The sequence below is a fragment of the Notothenia coriiceps genome, unplaced genomic scaffold (genome assembly GCF_000735185.1).
Source record: "Notothenia coriiceps isolate Sejong01 unplaced genomic scaffold, NC01 NC01_scaffold00035443, whole genome shotgun sequence".
NCBI classification, from domain to species: Eukaryota; Metazoa; Chordata; class Actinopteri; order Perciformes; family Nototheniidae; genus Notothenia; species Notothenia coriiceps.
Window position 1 is genome coordinate 116,804 of NW_011368144.1, and position 21,360 is coordinate 138,163.

General features: G+C 40.0%; 1 protein-coding gene across 1 annotated transcript; it reads right to left on the reverse strand.

The window, feature by feature from the left end:
* Window positions 1–10,010: 10,010 nt before the first annotated feature.
* Window positions 10,011–21,360, reverse strand: lurap1 (leucine rich adaptor protein 1). The gene is made up of 2 exons (XM_010791378.1): window positions 20,712–21,360; window positions 10,011–12,277 (listed from the first exon to the last, which is right to left on the reverse strand). Exons 1-2 carry the CDS (start codon window positions 20,922–20,924, stop codon window positions 11,471–11,473), a joined length of 1,020 nt encoding a protein of 339 aa, XP_010789680.1. The 5' UTR covers window positions 20,925–21,360; the 3' UTR covers window positions 10,011–11,470.

Consider the following 21,360-nt stretch of genomic DNA (forward strand, 5'->3'; position numbering starts at 1 on the left):
ATTGTAATGCTACCATTAAAATAGATGGGGCAAAATGGGAAACCTGCACATACCTGAATGCTGCAAGAGTGAAAATGAACGGTCATATTTTTTAACACACCGTTTATGTTCTCAAAATAAAAAATATATTTGGTAAATTAAGATGGCCTCTGTGTGTGTGTGTGTGTGTGTGTGTGTGCGTGTGTGTGTGCGTGCGTGTGTGCGTGCGTGCGTGCGGAGATTTAGCAGCTTGGCATTGTAAATCCTTCATTGATCGCCTGGCATTAATTCGTGCAGCAATCGTGAAGGGCTTAAGCTACTGATGTTTATCCACGTCAGCTTTGAAGGCCTTAACATCTGGGGTAAAGGTCAGATTTAGGCAAGTTCACGGCAAAACTGCACAGCCGCAAAGGAAATGAGAAAACTCCGCGTTAACTGGTTCAGATCTGCATGAGCTGCATTTGGCTGTGCTTCCTCTTTTAGTAAACAGAGGGTATGAAGAGAGAAACTTGGTTCGGTTACCAGACTTCACAGCACGCTGCAAGTTGGAGGGATTTGGTGTCTTTAAGCCTTTTTAGCCTCTCTCTCCCTGTAATCTGAAGATGTAGCTCAACTTCATCTCAATCGCAGGAAATTATGAACCACATTCATAAGGAAAAAGTGGGACAAGGAGACAGAGAGAAGCCATAATTGAAAGGCAGTGGAAAATAAGTACGAGGTAAAAGTATCTGGAGCAGCAGGTGGAACAGAGCAGAGCAAACAGCCAGGAGAAAGTCATGTAGACAGAAGCTGCTGACCCTAGGGACCCTCTCTTGGGGCCCTTTCTGCGCCAGAGGCCTTTGAGAGGATTTGGGAAGACATGCATATTGCTCTCTCACCCCATTTCTCAAGACAGGTTTGTAAATATATGAAAATGTTGATGCCTGTTGGATGATTTGTATCATCATACACCTGGAGATATTTTATTTTAGAGCATGAATATTCTAGAACTGTGACTACACAAATAGACTATTCTCATATACATATTTATAGCTTACACTACAATACTTTAATCAGAGATTATTTAAGTCCTACATTTGTTTTTTAAACACTGTAACAGACTTTATAAGCTGCTTAATGATATTCAAGTGGCTTTACTAAAGCTGGCATTCTGGAGTTACAATAAATACAGAGCTCACAAGGCCCAAAAATAGATATTAAAACTACACTTATCCCTAAAACACAATATTTCATCTTCAAGCCTTTTGAAAATAATCAAATATTTTTCTATGAAATATTTATGACTTTATAAGAAACAATCAATCTTAAAAAAACATCTATTGGTTTTATCTAAATTGTCATTTTGCTTCTCCAGGGCTGTGTCGACAATAACACACTGAAAGGTGTGTAGGGTCCAATCAAAGTGAATCTATTTAGATTGATGGATATCCTCAACTATCTTTTAAATACAGTTGACTTCAACACATACAGTATCTCCATGAACTGAAATGATGCTGAATTGCCTGCCTATGCTTTTTGAGGTGGGTTTTTCTAGATCTCTCCCTCTGTGATAGATCCTTTCCTTTCTTATTTGTAGCCACCTTTTTAATTTACCAAAGTATACATTATTCCAACCACAATCCAGGTTTGCCATCTCATAAACAAATAATAATCTGAGTGCAGTTACAGTGAGTAGCCCACATTCTGATCTTATGTTCAACCCACCAATCAAAGACAATCATTACCCCACACAACCTTTGCTGCTTTGTTGTTCCCTACATGTTGTTTGGAAATATGGCTTGATGGTGACAAACTTTAGCCCCATGTTTGATAGTGTAAATTGAGTCCTTGTCGATTATGACCCATTATCCAGCTTGTTTGCACGAAGGGAAAGAGAACCATTATTCTACATATTTATAGGGCACAGGCTGATATTCAACCAAAACCATTAACCAAATCATTTGCATGGCAAAACCCATTTGTGCACTTGTTTGTGGACTTTTGTTTGGAAGGAAACGTGAGATGCACATGATTCTCTGAAAGGGTCCCGGGGCCGCCTCTTTCCATAAGTGGGTCGGATGAACCAAATGCCTCCAGATCAGTCACTACATGTGTGTCACAAAGCATACTTGTCTCTGGCTAACAGGGTGAAAGAGGCTCAGCTGAATGGCCCCCTTTCTCTCTGACACTCAATTAAGGCCTAATTGGTTTGAGGTCCACAACAGGCTTGTGGCAAGGCAGCACCCCAGGCTTCTGTGCACTTGTTCCCTATTTTTGACTGGAAATATTCCTTTGATCTTTGAACAACCTCAGTAGGTTTTAAGCAGCTTGATAGCCTATTTTCTCTTTGAACATGTACAGCAGTTTAAACCAAATTACTTGGATATGTTTACAGTTCATTTGTCCCGCAGATGAAGCAGCGGCTGAGGGAATGTCACAGGACATAGTGGTTTAGGCAGATATGGACCAACATGGATCCATCTGTCATTGCTGTTGATGGACCGTGTGTACTTGTTTGTAAAGAGAGGGAGTATGCTGGTTTGAGTGTATATTTGTGCATGTATATGTGTGTGTGAGACATTTTAGCTTGTCTCTGTATGGTGTGTTGCAATCCTTTAATGCATTACTGGAAAGCTTCGATCACTGATCTCCAGAGACCCATAAAGCAATGCAACAGCATTACAACTAAAGTCATATACGGTATATATATTGTCATGCACAATTTCAAAATGTTTTGGTGTGTTTAAAAAAAATTGTATTCCTAATGTTATTTCAATAATATTTTCAGGGATTTTCCCTTTATTTGAATGGCGGACAGTGAACTATACTGTTCTATCTGATAATCATAAGATAAGGATCTCAACGTGATATCGGCTGGTCATGCTGATTGAGAATTAATCCAAGCACTTTGACTGTTTTACCGGGGATTACTTGATCGACACTCCATACAGTCTTCAAACAAACTCGAAGTGATATAGCTTTGTGTAGAATTGTCAGTTTCATATAATCTTTGGTCCCTGTATTTATTATTTGAATTACATGTATCTTGTCCCTCTGTCAGTTGGCTGCTGAGACGTCTGACAGTAAAAATCTGATTGAAATATATTTTTATATTTTACAGTGCAGTTAACACAAAATTGCTTCAAAAACAAAGTACCTTGCCTGAATGTGCTACAATCCAGCTGAGAACACACACTCACGCACATATGCCTCGTTAACATAAAACATATGTGTTCTTCCTCAACCATGGTATGAGTTACTTCACCGCAAAATCGTAGTGTAGCCATTGGAGACTCTCAACAACAATTCCCAAAGAAGCCTGGCCTCTGCTGACCTTGACCCACGTTGGATCACGTCACTTTGTGGGAACACCACGGCCTAGTTCTGCCCCTTTGTTTGTTTTGGTTAGCGTCCCATAGAGCCCAGAGACCTCTGGAGTAAAAACACAAGACAGTAGCAACCCACTCGTGTCACATTCCTCCGTCTGGGAACGTCCTAACAACCTGTCACAGGATCCAAGTAGTAGTTAATGGCAGGGAGAGGGAAAGACCATGGGATTCAAGCACAGTTTGGCAAAGAGAAATTAGTTTACATCAACAAACTAAGAGAAAGTGTTGCTGTTGTGTGTGTTGCTACATAAATCGGTGCGTTAAATTAGGATCATTGACTTTCCATACTAGCTTAGTTTTCACTATATAGGGCTAAACAGGTAACACTACATTTACTGTTTCTTGGCTAATATAGTTGAGTTTTTCTTACATTTATTTTTTCTCTTTAACCCTGCATACATGATTGCATTCTTCAAACCATAGTCAGATTTTCCTCGTTCAAGAAAAAGAAGCGGAAATCTGTGATCTGTGGCTTGGGATTCACAACATCACATTTGATTTCCTCTGCTTCAATACAGTCCAACTAAGTGACCTCGTGCTTTCTTTTTTTGGCCATGCTGCTTCATCCACTCAATGCTGAAATAAAAACTAAAATATGGCTCACTTTACATCGGCTCGCCAGCTCCGCATTTGTCCCGTTCGTTTCATGTCCTGTGAAGGACTACACTGTGGGCTGAAGAGCTCCTGATCCGTGGTTTCCTCTCACACCACACTGAGGCTCAGTGGATGAGGGCCTGTGGTGTTTTCCCCTCCGGTTTTGGAAGACTCAAACTATTTTGAATGGTTGCTGTCATGACATTGAGGGGTACTCGGGGAGATTAGTGGTAGTGTGTGGCTGCAGTCTGTGGCTCATTATATCCATTATCCCTAACTTGATGGGATGGCTGACAGAACCAAGAAGGTCTGAAGAAGCAGATGTGTGTTCACTGCAAGTTTGTTGACGTTTGTGTTGTTTAACTTTAAGTTTTATGTCATCACAACCGATTGTTATAAATTAACAGTTATAGTAAAACTGAAAACATTTTATTGAAAATAAGTAACTCCTTTACTCCTTATTTATGTTAGAGTAACGTTATTTTAGACACACCTATTATATGTTGTTGCTGTATTCTTCCAACACTTTTCTGTATAATAGTTTGAAATGTAAATTTATACTGACAGCGTAATGGATGGTGTCAATCTTTTCTTCTTATTTAACACCCAGGAAGTTAACACCAATGTAATTTCATAGAAAAAATTTCAAATTATTCCTTTTGTCATTTTGTTCTCCATCACCCCTCAGTGTCCTCCACCCTGACTCATAGGCAGGAAACCTCCCTCCTTCCTACTGTTTCACTGTGCTTTTACAGCCTGGCCACACTGTTTGCATGCACTCCATACACTTACCTCCCACAGTGGAAAAAAACACGCTCAAGTGGAAATAAAAACACCCTGTCAGGACTCTGAATGCAGGCTGAAGCCGTGGCATTTGCATAATCAGTCGATTAACTGCCAGTTAAAATATGCTGCTGTACAGCTTCTTCTAGCATCAGCGGGTCTCATGGCTCAGTGTGGTTGTAGCTTGTAAAATGAAAATCTGTGCTGACACAGGCGTCAACAACAGCCGCAAACACTTAGCCAGCTTCAATTAGCAGAGCTGTGCATTACCAGAAAAAAACACTGTCTGCTGGATGGTAAAAATCAATGGCTGACACTGACACCAGCCCTGAATAACAGCAGTCCATCATCTCAACATAGCGGCATATTGTCGGCAAAGCTTTACTTTCTCCTGGGGAAACAGTGTGTGAACTCTAGTACTGTAGTGTTTTATATAGTATTTTTTGCAGGTAAATGGTCTGCAAAGGCTAAAATCCCAAAGGGAGTTTCTCTTCCACACTCTTCCTGCCTCCATTGGACTCCTTTGTTTACTTCCAGAACGACATCACTATGTAACACTTGTGCTTCTATTGGCTAGCGCTCCAACACATTGTACGTAGTAGGATAAGGGCGGGACATCTCTAAGCAACTGTCGATCAGCTAACCAATCAGAACAGTCTGTGCTCTGGTATCTGTTGGGAAAATAGTGAATGTACTTTTCTAATATCAGAGTAGCACATGATAACAAAGGCCCTACGTAGCTGTGTACGTAACCGGATGTATGATTACCTAGAAGAGCATCAGGGCACACTGTTGTAGGCATACAGCTATGTGACAACGATTAACATGATGATTCAGCCTCTATGGAGATAGACATATGACTGTAATGTTTTTTGCTTACGCAGGCCTTAGCTAATCTGAACTAAGGCCAGAATACTGCTTTGAACCAGTATTCTTGCATCTTGTGACTGTAACACCCTCTCTTGTATATAAGGTATGTCAAGGACACTATTCGGGGAACTATTTTGTCCCATGCAACCTCTGTATGTGATGACTACTTCCATTCTTGCAGGGATAATAAATACATGTATCCTGATATTGAAAATCAAGCCGGTGATGAGTGATATTTTTCCTAACAGTTTCAGACAGAGGAAAAGAGGTGCTGCAGCACAGGCAGTATTGCAGGAGGTGGAGATTAACGAGATTAGCGACAACATTATCGGTTGACCAAGGTCCGGGTGAAATGAGATAGCTAAAAGTGGACAAGAGAAGACACCCACCCTTTGCACTCTTCATTAATCCACATTTGGCAGCTGTGTGTACACGCTTTCACCCACCCCGAGGGCAACATCACACCCATTCTTCACCACGTTCTCACCCTCACCATCATCACCTCAACCTGTTAACCCCACACGCTTATGTTGAGACCTCCAGAAAACTCACCACTGCATCACATCCTTTCCTTCCTTTATAATCCCAGCACAGTCAGATTATAGTTTTCGCTTCTTCAGCAAACAGACAAAGGGGCCAAGAGGTTGTTGTTAGATTACGAGAGGCTGATACAATATTCCCCACATTAGAGCAGATCAATCTTAATACTGCTAAGCTTTAACCAAAAGGGTGGGAGGGCATGGATAACACAGATTTCTACATGAGCGCACTCTGAACACACACATGGGATGATGTCAGCTGAATTGGGACGCACTTACAACAAAATACCCCTGTGGGGATAAACACTTTTGATTTGTGACCCTATAAAGATGCCAGCATGACAGGAGGTGTGATGCCCCGTTGCACTTGTGAATGCACAAGAGAAATACTAAGAAACATATTTTAAATTAGTATGTGTTTGATAGTTGCTTATTTTTTAGTAAGAAGAGTGACACCACAAACTAATATGAAGCTAGGGCTAGTGTGGCTTAGTACACAAACTGGTAATAACCAAATACTTTTTTTTTTGTAAGTTTTTATTCATTTTGAATATGTTTTTTGTTAATGCACCATGGCACAAAAGCAAATCCATGTCACTGTCTAACCTGACATTGATTATCAGCCAATCTTCTAGCTAAATGTAATTGTGTATGTATATTTTATATTCTATCCTACTCTTCAAAGCTAAATGTGTTGTTTCAGTTAACTGCTTGAAGAATGACTGTGATACTTTCTCTATACTACACTATGCTGTTGTTGTTTTGGGAAATAGCCATTGAGTGCTTTGAGTCCTAATGGATCTGCCTTGATGACCCTTTGTTAGAGGGCTGGGCCAAGTATTGATCAGAAACTTAGGTTCACTGAAAGCACTCAGAGTAGTTTACATTAAAAGGTCAGGGGGAAAAAACTGCTTCTGATCAAGAGAAGATGAGTTTTTGTTTAGATTTGATTTGTCTTAAAGACCAATATGTCAAACTGCTGAACAGGATGTTTTCATGAGCAACCTAACTGTGATTTCCCCATGTTATAAAAAAATAAAAACACAAGCAAAAACATTTAAAATATCTTTAATCATTGGATAAGCTTGTGTAATTGACATACTGCATAATATAATTCTCCACATTTATGAACATTGTCAGTTATTTGTTAAACATTTCCACTTCACAAAAAAAGAAATAACCTTTTTCTCTGACAGATTGCATAACAAAATAATAAAAATACATCCTGCCATGGATAAAAACCACATTCCACTCACTCAAGCAAGGTATTGATCGGGCTGATCCAGTGGACTGCAGTCAGTCTCTCTGGCTTTTATCATTCAATCGTCTAAGCTTTGTGTTGCCTTAGTAAAGTTGTTCATCCGGCTCAGAGCCCGGTGTGCACTCAGTGGGGTTTATTCCAATTTACTTCTATTTCTTTGAGGAGTTTGGGATGTGAACAAAACCCTCACTGGGAAAAATACGATTCAAGGAAAGGAAAGGCCTAATGGCTCTCTTTGAGGAGTTGTCAGGTACCAAGAGACCCACGTCAGTCCTGGGACACATTGTGCATGTGTGTGTTTGTGTATGTACCAGAGGAAGGAAGAAAACAGCAGGACACCGGGAGTGGAAGCTTCCTTTTAGCTGCATGCTGTGTGCATTGCTGCTTAGCTCACTTTTTATCCCTTTATTCTGCCTCCAGGTAGACACAACAGTCTGTCCTTTCGCTTCTACAACATGGCCAAAGCATGCAGTAAAAGGGCTCTTGACAGTATGTTAGGTGGTTTATAGAAAAGATGGCTGAGCTGCGTGCTAATGCAGAACAGAGCAGTGGTGAGTATGAGAATGAGGAACAAAAAAGGCTTGATGGAAAGGGATTTACTTTGCCATGTTGTGCTGCTATCAAAATGAAAATGTGTCTTAATTTGGTGAATTCCTGATATCTCGAGGAACATGTTTTTAATCTGAAGCTTTTGCCACCATTTGATTTCTCACTCAAGGTCTGTCAATACAGTTAACCACTCCCTTTACAAATTATATTTTATTACAATAGAAAAGGTATTGTTTTTAGCCCCCTTTTTTACTTTGCCGAGTGCATAACAATTACAAATGTTTTCTATTTTCCTAACTTTGTTGACAGTCACCAAGCTTTATACAAGCTTTTTTATTAAAATACTGAGCTTTCAACTGTGACTTTTCCAAGTTGTTTATTAGAAAAGTATCATAGTATTTATGGCATCACTGTTATTAAACCATGATTTAATGGTTAATGTTACAATGCGTCTCATCTTCTTCATCTACCCTGCTATGATTCAGACAGTACTGTTACACAGACACGAGCAGTAAACACTGTTTTATGCCACCACTAGAGGTGAAGCCTGCCCGCTCTCATTGTCATGGCAACCGTGTGGATAACCACTCGTCTATGTAATGCCGTTTGTCTTGCTGCCCAGAATAGCTGGAGGGTGCCTGGCACCTAGAGCCAAGGCAAACACACCACACACTGGCCATCTGATACATGCTGGACATCATAAAAAGAAGTTGGTAAGATTTCAGAGAGTAAGCGTGCTACGTTGTGTTTTCCTCCGTAACCTAAGAAATACTGGAAAGCTTTAAATGATATGTATTTGTTGCACATATGCCAGCTAGTAAATCTTCCAATTGTATCCATGCACATAGCAGCTTTTATCCCTCTTTCAAAAACAATCATGCCACAAGCGATGTTTCCTGGCACCTATACTGTACGCAATGTAATCTCCGCCAAAGAGCGGTTTAAAACATATTCTTATGTTAAACTGGAAAACACATGACATCTTGGGCTTCAGTGAACCTTCACAGAGACACACTACAGCTTGACGTAATGTGTTTTACAGGTTTGATCCCTGTGCTATAATGTTTTTTCCCTCCATATGGCAAATTTGGAAAGAAAACCACAAACTAGCAGGGCAGACAGTCTCTTTGGCATGAGGTGTTGCTTTACAGCCAACACATTATGTTAAAAAAGGGAAGAGGTTTCAAATGACTTCATGTCAGAGGCTGTATGATATACCATGGTTGAAAATACTTATCCAGCTATGAGTAGATATACTTATTTTTGTGGTTCAAGAAAAATTGGTTTTAAATTGTTTTAAATCATTTAAGAGTTCAAGGTCCAGTTGGAGCACAGTTTTTCTTTCCTGTCTCCAGCACTGGCCTCCAGTGGCTGTTTCTGTGGTGCTGGCTTTATGGTGCTGTCTCAAAGCCAGAGGGCATTGTGTGAGCATGATGTGTGTGTTGGCACAGACCAAGCTTTTCCATTGAACCAGTGTGGTGTGGAAAGTGGGAAAAGAAAGGCAATATAAAGAGAGAGGAAACACTTAAATGGCTCAAAAAAATAGAGATACTGAGTTTAACATCTTACTGTAGCTGGCCTTTAAGATGTATTGACAGTGAGATCTGGCAGAAAGAGGATTGATCAGATGGACTGGCTAGTTACATGTTGTTTTAAGCAAACATGAGGAAAAGAGACAGATCAACAATTTACTAAATCCATCTCCAAACTAGGTATGACAGGCCCGGTTTGTATTCTCCACATGTTGAAATGTATGTGTTTAATCCATTGTAATTATTGTCGCTCTACCCCTGCAGCATTAACCTGACTAACTGCTGACTGGTAGGAGATGTTGTAATACTGTGATGAATGAACTAAAACCGTTGGAGACTTGTCTATTCTTATCCAAACCTCAGTCACTGAAGAGTCACACACACACACACACACACACACACACACACACACACACACACACACACACACACACACACACACACACACACACACACACACACACACACACTGAAGGGCACACGCGCGCGCACACACACACACACACACACACACACACACACACACACACACACACACACACACACACACACACACACACACACACACCCTCTCCCTCTCCCTAACAGTAGTCTTGGAAACTCCTGAAGAACGGATGATAATATTAGATTTGAGAAGAGGTTGCTTATATAAGCCACTAGAAAGGCTTCAAGAAATATTGCTGTTCTTCTCTGATTGTTTTAGGTCTTCCACACATTTCTCAAGATACAACCAATAAAGCTCTCACCACAGCATGCAATATCCTCCGAGCCAACATAACGCATTTACCAGTCAACGCTCACATGGCGAGAGCACACAGACTGGTGGTCATTTGTACACGCAAGCAAGAGGCAAAAAATAATAAAAGGAGTACAAAGACTCAGATTATCATAACAGCAGTGCAGTCATCTCAGGAGGGAAAGGTACAGGCATATGCAGTTAAGGTTTACACCAATCAGGCACAACATCAGCTTAGAAAAACGTACACAGGTAACCATAAAGATTACAATTAAAAATTCAGCCATATTTAGTATTTGCCTACAACCAATTACGACTAGTACCTGATGCACAGAGTAGCTGTATTGCGATTTAAGGAACATACAATATTGCAAATGATTGGATAAGCACTGAAGGTATTTAGCTTCACAAAGACACAAATTAGTACATTATTTCTCAATAAGGGAAACCTTCACTAACCTCAGTGCTCTGTGTTCTATATTAATGTCTTCTACTTTTTCACAGGCAGCAACACGTTCGAAGAAACAAGCTTTAATATTCAGGTTTTGTTAACAATGTATTAAGTAATACTGTATATGACCATCAAGTGCTTAGTTATATTGTCTAAGACAACCTATTTGTAGCATCAATTACATTTCTGACTAAAAGAAGAAGGGAAAACTTTGGTCTTCTATTAATGTTCATGCAGTACAATCGTCTTTATTAGTGCCATCGGACTTATAGGCCCATCCCTTGACATATAAAGTGATTAAGGAGATCCCAGAGCAATATTCTTTGAGGGGTATGTGTAAATAAATTGTAGTTTATGGGATTTTTTGGGGGGGAATAAAAAGTCTAATTATAATTAAAATCTTTTAATTTACACAGGTTATATGTTTCAGTTCTCCGGCAGGTCATCATACTGTGCTTTAGAAAATAAAAAAAAATTGGGGGGGGAAATAAATACCCTGAGAAAAACTAGGACAAAGGATTTCAAAATTGTCTTGTCTGAATTTTTCTTAGGCAGCCCTGTTTGGCTATATTATGTTCAAAATCCTGAAATGTGCATCCAGCATAATACTGACATCAATGTTTCATAGAAAGTTAGTGCAGTCACAGGAGGGCACAACAAACCCAGTGTCTGTCAACAAGGAAAGCCTTGCTGGGTTTCATACATCAGCAGTTCACTCTTCTTCTGCTATCCTTCAGGGATCTGGTCAATACATTTTCAGAGGGGTGTTCAATAGTGGCTTTAGTCCCCTCTGTCATTATCCCTCCCTCTACAAAAACGTCACATCTTCTTGCGACTGCACCCATCGCCAGTGCGAGTCATACTCTAGATGCATTTTGCCGTTCATTTTGCAAGTATCCAAGTCGATCGTTCCATTTTTGTAAGGTTTGAGTTTGGGGCTCTGGTTGGTTCCCAGTTTCTCGTTGAGGCTTGGGCGCATTGGGCGGGTTGGGCTGCCTGTCTGCACGTTTGGTTTCTCCAAGACGGCATTAGCCTTGATGACTTGAGTATGGTTATTGGCCTTAGGAACTGGGCTTTCTTTATCGATCTCAGAAGCCTTCGTCCAAACCGGAGCGTCTTGTTTGGGGCCTTCAGGCTTGGCTTGGGAAAAGGTTAATGGAAAAGCTGGTTTCCCATTTCCGACCCCAGTTCCATTTTCATTTACCACAGTCCTGACTCCCACAGCCCCAGAAACAGAACCAGGTGCAGTGACCGTGGCCCCGGGGCCTCCCACTGTCCGGCCCGCAGCAGTAGCCTCTGAGACCATTGGGGTGGTGGAGCAGATGACCAACTCCGAGCTGGAGGGGCAATACTCGTCCATGTCATCCGCCAAGGTGTCCAGGTAGCTGCCGATGGAGATGTTATCCAGCTTGTCGTTGGGGTCCTGCAGGCTACTCCAGGAGCCTCTCCACGAGGTGTCAGGGCCCTCACCCAAGCTGTACTGGCTGCTGGTCAGGCTGCTGCAGCGGCTTGTGAGCGTGCTGCGCTCCTCCAGCAGCCATTTCACCGCCTCGATGCCTTCATGGACCGCCAGCAACTGCTGCAAGATCTTCACGTCCACTGAGCGCAAGTGAGCCTGCGGAGTAAAGGAGAAGTGGGTTAATTTACAAAGTTTATGACTATTTTTATGGTGTTATCAAAACATGAAGTTCGTGTTTAGATAGTCTGCAGTTTGCAACAGGGAAAACATTTTCTTTATGGGAGCCAAACAAACCAACCCGGGGAACCACAAGGACTCTGCAGATATTTATTTTAGGCATTCAACTTTGGCTCCACAGGCGTTTGCAAACACCATTATAATGCTATTAAACCTTAACAGATTACCATAATTGGAAGTAAAGTATAACAGAAGCTGGCAGGTCCAGTATACCCAGCAACCAGGAAACAAATAAGGGGAGGTAAAGGGAAGAAGCCAAGAGACAGAATTAGAAGAGAACAGAACTAACTCCTCAGAAAAGCTGTTGAGTGATGGAAGTTACAGTGGAAAGACATAAGATCAAGGGAAGAAAAATCTTTACAAATATGTCTAAATGCCCTGTAAATGGTGCAGAAATAGTCAAACCTTTATTTAGTCATGATATCATCTGTTGTTATAAATGAAGTAATGATTAATAAGAATCTAAAATGAAGTGTGTGTGTAGGAGGTTGAAAAAGCTAAACGATGAAAAAGAGGGAAAAGACGGCTGTCATGGAAAATCCCTCCCCAGAATACATCAGCAGAGGTCTGCGGTGAGGTGATATATGGCACCGACATTCAGAGCTACCCACCCCTCTCTGCAGATTAGCAGCCTCCTTCAAACCTTAAGCCTTAGTCTTTCAGTATCTCTGTTTCCTCGACGTTGCAATGTTTCTCCTGGTTATTTCGTTGCTAACTGTGACCCAACAGTTTCTATCTTTTTCAAGGCTACTGTAGCGCCATTTTTCTTTAGTCACTAAAATGTATAGTTTATAAAAAGCATACACTACCATGTCTTACATTATGTTGTTTTGTTTGTCTCAGATAATTAATCAGACAGGTTTCATACATAATCACACCTAAAATATGTACATGTTATATGTTCTGTTATTCCCAGAAGTACAAATGATCATGAATGAAAGATGTAAAATGAATCGGTTACAAGTAAAAAGACAAAAAAAAGCGTAATTTTTTAAGTAACTAGTACCTTACTCTAAATGAAATATTTTTACAGTCAGATAAAATATAAAAACATTGCATGTTCAGGCCAAATAAATGTAAAGCATTACTGTATAGATTCTTATAGTGTGTAAGAAGACATCAAATCATTTCACAGTTGTAAATGTGGTAAAATAACACAAACTGTAAGTGCATGGTCAGAAAACTGCACGGAAAGCGGATTTCCAATGTTAGATGCAGGGACCTGAAAGACCTTTGCTCTCTGACCTTTAGGAGTCTCTCTTATTTCCTTATGACCATCCATGTTGTGTCAATAAAACAGTGGGCAGAGACATATTGATTCTTAAAAGCTGCCAGGCTAACCCTAACCCTATCTCTTGGTCGTGCATAATGTCAGCAGCAGTTTTCTTTAATGATCCCCAAAACATCAAAAATAAAACCTCTCCCTGTCAGTGTGTTTAAGAGCCTGAGACTCTTCCATGTACAAGAAAAGCTGTGTAAAATAACAAGTTTTGCTTTTTCGTTGGAAATATTGGCTGCATTGACCTCTTATTGCCTCTATAAATCCTTTAAATGATGCAATCAGAGAAAGATAGCACTTCACTTTTACGTAAATTTAGTATGTGAAGGTGGGATCGTCTTACATACAGCCCACTACGTTACCCATGCCATATGGCTACATCATAAACTCAAACACTGTTACTTCATCAGATTGCCTTACACTTTGTAATGGGCTGTTTGTGGGGCTTGTGAGGACATAGACTTACCCAAAACCTTAAACCATAACCACTACATGCCAAACCTTAGCCAAACCTAAGCCAAAGCAAGACTTTAATTTGAACCAAAAACAAAGTGTTCATTCAAAATGAAATACATGATGAAGATAGTGGAAACTAGCTTTCTGTCTTACAATGCAGGAAGAGTCCCAACAAAACCTCTCTTTTCAGACTACACCTCCAGAACCGCCGCTTGGGGAGAGTTGAACTTTTAACTTTTTGGCTTTTAGATTGGATGCATTTACTTATACCAAAGTGTGTGCCAGAGGATTGTAATCCAACAATGTGATGGTGGGAAAATATATTTGTCTCAAAATCAATAAATACAGGAACACACAAAGATATGCAAACATAATTCTGAATGCATGAATGGATAAGAAGGAGCTATGTGGTCAATGTGGTGCAGATCTGCTGATGCCAAACTCACACTGTAGGCCAACTACAACTGGCAGAGACAGCTTAAACAGGAAATTAAGGAATAGTCAGATAAATGAGAGGCAAAACCTCAAGATACAGATAAAGATATTTTCATCTGCTTATTCATAGCGTCAGTCCACCTCTACTGTACAAGAAAAAAATAAAAGCACACATTGCAGTGAGGGGTGCCACATCTGTCTTTTTGTGTGGCTGTTAACCAGTTGGCGTCCCGGGAACAGTCAGACATTTGGGGTGGGGTTCAGGTTTGAGGTTTTATGAAGCTGGCAGAGACTGAGTGCCTAATGAGGGTGGCAGTAAAAGTAGCTCCGTGTCTGTCAGCGCTGAGGTGGCACAATGCTAATGCAATGCTCTAGTCTGTGCTCACTCGGTTGCTGAGCTGTCTGATAATATAGATAGATTCATGGTTGCTCTCAAACTGCAGTGTACCATTCATTCTCCTTTAGGCTGCATTTTACAGAAAGACCGTAGAAATTGATCTGTATCCTAACTAAACCTACATTTAAACATTTGACATGCATGTAAAAGTAAATGATAAAAAAAGTCTCTAAGTAAATTAAAAGAAAAATGAACTAAAATGTAGGGATGGTAATCTGCTGATTTTTTTTTTAAATAACTTTGTTCTATAAAATGTTGGGTTGGTTATAAATCTGGAAATCAATATTGTAAAATATAAAGATAAGATTTATTTTTTTGTTAAATGAAGATATGTAAATATTTCTATTATACATGCCAACAGTGGAAACTGTTCAGTTCACATGCATGCCAACTGTGATGTATTGCTTGTTATGCTACAGAAATGATTTGATGTTTTTATTATTTAAGGATTTTTTAGAGCCATTAATTATAGGATGAGCTCATTATGGAGATGTCCCACCTGAATGAAAAAGGTCAATCTGGAACCAAAACGTTTTTATATTTCACAATCATGATGAGAGCAGGAAGAGGTCAAGCAGGTCTTTTGAAGCCCTAAAACACACATTAATCATCCTTTTTTTTTTCATGTTTAGGCCATCATTACACGGCCAAACAGATTTTAGTTTCCCTGCTCAGGCATGAAGCCAAGCACCCCCCGGCTGATCCATAGGATTCTGGAAAGCTCCTTTTCTTGCTTTTTATATCTGGTACAGAACTGTATGAGTAATGCAAACAATATTCAGCTATAAATGTTCTCTATTGAAGTGACCTTTACTGTAATGCTGTTCAAAAGATGAACTTCAGCTTTTGTTCCCAGATATTTTTTGTCAGCATAAATAGTTTTCAAATAACACATGGCCTGTTAATAACTCCTTATCTTAGATAATTCAAAAGATATAATTAAGGTTTTATTTTTGTATGTCCGGAAAACATTTGAATCTTGGATGATATAAGTGTTGGCTTCTTTACAGCGAGTCTTGGCGTAGTGCTTGTGTTTCTTGCTATCTTCATTGTTGACAACTCATCTGTTAAAACACCAAAAATAAAACCCTAGCTTGTAATAAACCAAAATCATGCCTTAAGTTGAATTTGATGTGTTATGTTAGACCATTTTTTCATCATTCTGCAAAATGAAGTAGCAATGTGAATCTGATCAGATCATCCTCTCTATTAGACTTAACTATGAGAGTCTGAACACAGATGCAGTCATGATACGTCACACTGTGATAACTTATGCACAGCTGAATTGTGATGCATGACGCAGAGTCTCCCATGTGGGCAACAGCCTTCCAATGACACACAGCTACAGACTGCTGAATCACTGCCAGCAGGCGCAGCACAAACACACACTCGTTCCCTCGTACACCAGCAAAATAAACACTGGTCTCTCTCTCTCTCTCATGTCCCCTGATGTCAGTGAGTTGTTTCACCTTCCCAATCAAACTCTGCGGAAATATGGCAACCTTGCAGAGTCCCTACAGTCTCAATAGACAGCAGCAGGTCGGCCCCGTCTCACCGTAAACCTCCAACTGCTCCATCTGTCTGCATTCACCTTCAAATGATCTGTTAAATATCCACACATTTGTTGATGTCTTATTTCCTCTCACATGCCTCTGTCGATCAAAGCATTGTTCAATCTGTTTTTGTGACATTGTGTGTCATTTGTGACAAATTTATTGCTTCCCTTTAGAAAAACCAAACATGTGAGCATAGCCCAGCAGCAATCACATTTCTATTTCAAAAAATATTGATGTAATGGTCTCAGTACATTTGTCAACAATTTAATTAGAATAAGTATTTAAGGAGATAGTCAGTTGGCAGATAGAAGACTGAGATTAAACAGACTTTGAGATTGTGATCCTCTAGAGCTCAGCTAGTCACTTAAAGCTGACTTTGCAATGTCATTCATCTGCCCAGAGGTGAAAGACAGAGATAGAGAACGACATAGAAAAGCTTCAGAAAGAGACAAGAAGAAATGAACAAAAAAGGAATAATGTCATACCCCGAGCAATAACACTCTATTCAGCCTGTATGTCTCCCTTTGAGAGCTGAAATATAGGTGGAGATCATGCATAAAAGGAACAACGATACAAAAGGCACTCTGTGTGTGTGTGTGTGTGTGTGTGCGTGTGTGCGTGCGTGCGTGCGTGCGTGCGTGTGTGCCATTCTTATTCGGTTTTAAAGGAGTGTCTCTGTATTCAGTAAATCTGTTTACATCAGAGGAGAGTGTGTCTTCCATTAGGCAGCTGGAGACAAATGCACAAGACAGAAGCTGTAAAACAGAGATCGACAGCAACACTAAAATTAACAATGAATATTAAGTAACAATATTTATTTTAGTTCAGCTCACAGTGCTGCAAAATGTTCCCTACCATACTGAGTCACAATCATCAGAAAAGCGTGTCTGTACAGTTTACAGGCTACATGTCCGCAGACGGACTAAAGCCAGATAACAGACAGCTAAGAAGATCAAACCGAAAGCCTTCTCACTAATGAAGTACTCTCTCTGTATGTGTGAACTCTTATCTGGTTCTGTTTTTATACATAAGGGTTTCCTGCTTTTATTGTTGAATATCATGCATAGTTAGAGAAATGTCCAATGTACAAGACAAGCAAATTAAAGACATCCTATTACAGAAATTGTAGTAGTTTTTACTGTTTTCTGAAATGTTATAGACTAAAAGATTAATGGTAATGGATGATTTGGTGATGTATCAAAAGCAATCTGCACTAGATCGTCAAAATGGATTGGGTGTATCCTTGAAGTCTGACAAACGTGTTGTTTGTATTCTCATTTGCTTACGACTAGTGATCTTCTTCCCTGCCTATTGCTTTTGCATAGCTACGTATGTTTTTTGCTGTCACCATGTTGATTAATGAAAATACTGCAACCTACACTAGGTCATTTCACCACCTGGCAAACAAAATGGGTCAAAACTTTTTGAAAATTGCTTCATAGCATTGCTCGTGGTACAAACCTAAAAGCTTGACTACCATTTATTAACTGTGGTTGAGGGATGTGTTTTTGCTGTGTGAAGTTACATAACATTTGAAGGCAGTGTCTTTCTTTCAGTGTAACAAGGAGTGGAGACAGTTAACAAGAAACAGAGCATCATATCATTAGTGATGGTGACACTAATACTCCGCCCACAAATACACACACAGACATTTAAAGAAAAATCCTCGATCTCACAGCAGACGGATGCTGCAGTCTGCCATCACCATGCTGTGTGGTTACAGTAAAGTAACAGATGAGTCATGATTCTAAAAACTGACCACACACACAAAATCAAATAAATGCACATAGTATGCTGTATGCTTATGTTGATATGGGCCTAATAGCTTAATTACATACAGTTAGACAGAAAGTATTCAGCATCAGAAAGAGTGGAAGAAAAACACGTGCAGATTAAATATGCAACGCGCATGAGTGTAGATGTGAGCTTTTCCATTTAGCATTAATCTGCAGAGACTCTGCACATCTTACTAAGCAGATTTCAGATGAAAGTGCAACAACACTGATTCTGCACTCCCTTTACACCTCACCACTCTCATAGATGAATGAAGCAATCACACACATACACATTCTCACACACACACACACTCTCTATTTCTCTCTTTATGCTGGAAGTTTCAGGAAGTGGCTCTTTAACACAACTTTCTCAGTCCTCCCTTCTTTGAAGCAGACCTAAATAATGGCTAAAATTGTTAAGTCCTGCACTCTGCCCTCAACGGATTCATACAATATCTCTAGATGATTTATGAATCGAAATTGGAAACTGCTGGCTATGGAGTCTGTTACAACAATTATGTTGGCTTTGATATGCCTAATTATTGTCATCATTTGCGATTGAATGAATAGGTTCATGGAATGTTTGGGACTTAATTTAGTGTCTGGTCTGATGTTGACAAAACTAGGAGGGATGGTGTCACTAAATGAATCCAAACTAATGCCATGCATCCTATTCAGAATTGTGATGTCACTGTAAAGGTTCGACCTCCAACTCTACAAACGTGTATTTACCAGAAGACCTTTGGACAATGGAGTCTTTTGGGACCTTGAATTTGGTGGCAACACAAACAAATAATGTATTGCAAAAATGTTGATTAAGAAATATATTAACAGAAGATGTGATAAAGGCACAGACATTTCTCTAGACACTGGCGCCTGGTTTTAATAAGCTGAAATGTAAAACGCTTATGGTAATTTATTATGCATCACCATATTAATGAATAAAACACCATTTGATACACAATGTGACATGCAGTATATTTGCCTGAAATGCCCATGCACAAATGTAAACCACTTAAATGCAAGGTATTGGAACAGAGGCCAAATGGTAGCTATAAGCCCACATTACATAAAGTGCATCTGATGAAGTTAATGGAGAGAGAGTATTCCCTTTTTAGGAGTCTCCAGACCTCTAAACAGCATCTGGGCTTCATGAGCTGGCATTGCTGTAACGCTGATGGGAAATTAGTTTATGCTTCTACCATGTGACAAAAACTGATGTTGATGTTTGAATGTTTCCAATGTTTGGAGCAATTCACTCAGACAGCCTGCTTTGTTTGGTAGTTTGGTGGTGGGGCATGTGCTCCGTTTTACAACCATAGGAATGTATGACATACATGATCACAGAACAGTTTAGTGGTGCATTATTGCTGAGAACCTCCACTGTTTAGATGAGAAGGGGTATGTGTAAACAAGTGAGGGACTTGTTTTTTTTAATGGAACAAATTGACCACTGCTAAACAAGAAATAACCTGCTGTCAAAACACAGTATAGCCTTGGCTGGAAAAAAGTTTGTTTTTGAAGCTTCTTCATGTAATTAAATTATAAAATATGTCAAATACAAAATGAGATTTTCAAACAATACATTACTTTAACTAATATATACGTCAAAGGATCCATGTACCAATATGTCAGACCAAAAGTAAGTCCAAGTATGTATACAAATTGGTGACATAGTTGAGAAAAAGCATAAATCTATATCAATGTATGAATTGGAGTTGGAGAGTCAACCCTCTGACAAAACACAGACTGTGGGTTCATCATATTTTTAGCTGGCTTTAGTGGTCAACCACTTTTCTACCAACCACAACCATATTAATTAAAGACATCCAATGACAAATGTCTCTGATAAATTTCATACAGTGGCCTCGATAGAAATATTCTTAACATTGAAAGTGTCTGATTCTTAGAAAAATTAATTGCATTAGCCTAACCTACAACAATGGTAAACTGGGTTTGAGGTCATTTAGATTAACAGGGTAAATGTGTCCACCAGAGAGCAGCTACAGGATGACCTCTCAGGACGTATCTCGGTCTTCTCATTAACTGAAAAAAAGAAATCTCAGGGATCAGTCTGAAAATCATTGGAATATTTTATATAAAGATAAAAACCTTTGGTATTCGTGGTTTACAAGATATGCTTGCAGTCAGAAAATGTCACTATAATATGTTATCATAAACATTTTTACAGATATTTTTGAGTCAAATAGAATAATTAACCATCCCTCTCGCATGATAAACTGATCAGCTGATTTATGTTTACATATTTACAACAACAGAGTCCAGTGGAGCAGGGCAGCTGGTTCAAATTCCTAATCAATATGATATCTCAATATGGGGACTTCATTAAATGCCACATCCTAGAACACAAGAGCCTGGGACACGCGCACGCGTACACACACAAACACCCACATACACACACACGCGCGCGCGCGGTCGATCAGAGTACTCTCACCATCTCCAGCTTCAATTTCCTGATCTTGTCATCCAAACTCTTCCTGCCCGTCTCCTCACTGGTGTCGTGCGCGGTGGCCAGCTTGGCATCTCCCCGGTGAGAAGATGCCTCCTCCCGCATCCACCTGAGCAAACCCTCGGGGGTCTTCCGGCCGATTTTCACCTCTATGTCTTTCAGATCTGGGACTGTCTCGCCGGCAGTGCCTTCGTCCATTGTGTTCGTTTGTTTAAACAGAAAATATCCGCAAGATTACGTCCTTTTTGTTTCTTTGAAATGTTTGCGTGTCAAGCTTGGAGTCACCTACTTTAGGATTGCATGGCATCCTATGCGTCTCCAGCTGAGTTACACTGCGCAAGGAGAGAAAAACAACCTGACAGCATCACCACAACATAGTGTGGTTATCCTAGCAGAAAACTGCTTAAAGAAATGTTTGATTTAGCTATAATGTATGGTAAAAACTGATTAAGCCCGCATCTTTAAACAAACCGATGATCACCAAGTGTAAGCAGAAACAAAAAGTGTTCAGTTTTTTTCGAGTGTTGTTAATAGGTCCTCCACATTAGTAAATGCAGCCAGAGCCCCAGAGTCCAGTGTCCGGTGTGTGAGCGCTGCAGACCGGGTATCTGTCTGCTTGGAGGTCCCTACGCTG

Excerpts from the sequence above, each read along its gene's own strand:
- lurap1 (XM_010791378.1), bottom strand. The coding sequence starts at position 20,924 with ATGGACGAAGGCACTGCCGGCGAGACAGTCCCAGATCTGAAAGACATA. Across the intron at positions 12,278-20,711 it reads GGAAATTGAAGCTGGAGATG|GCTCACTTGCGCTCAGTGGA; the intron begins GTGAGAGTACTC and ends TTTACTCCGCAG.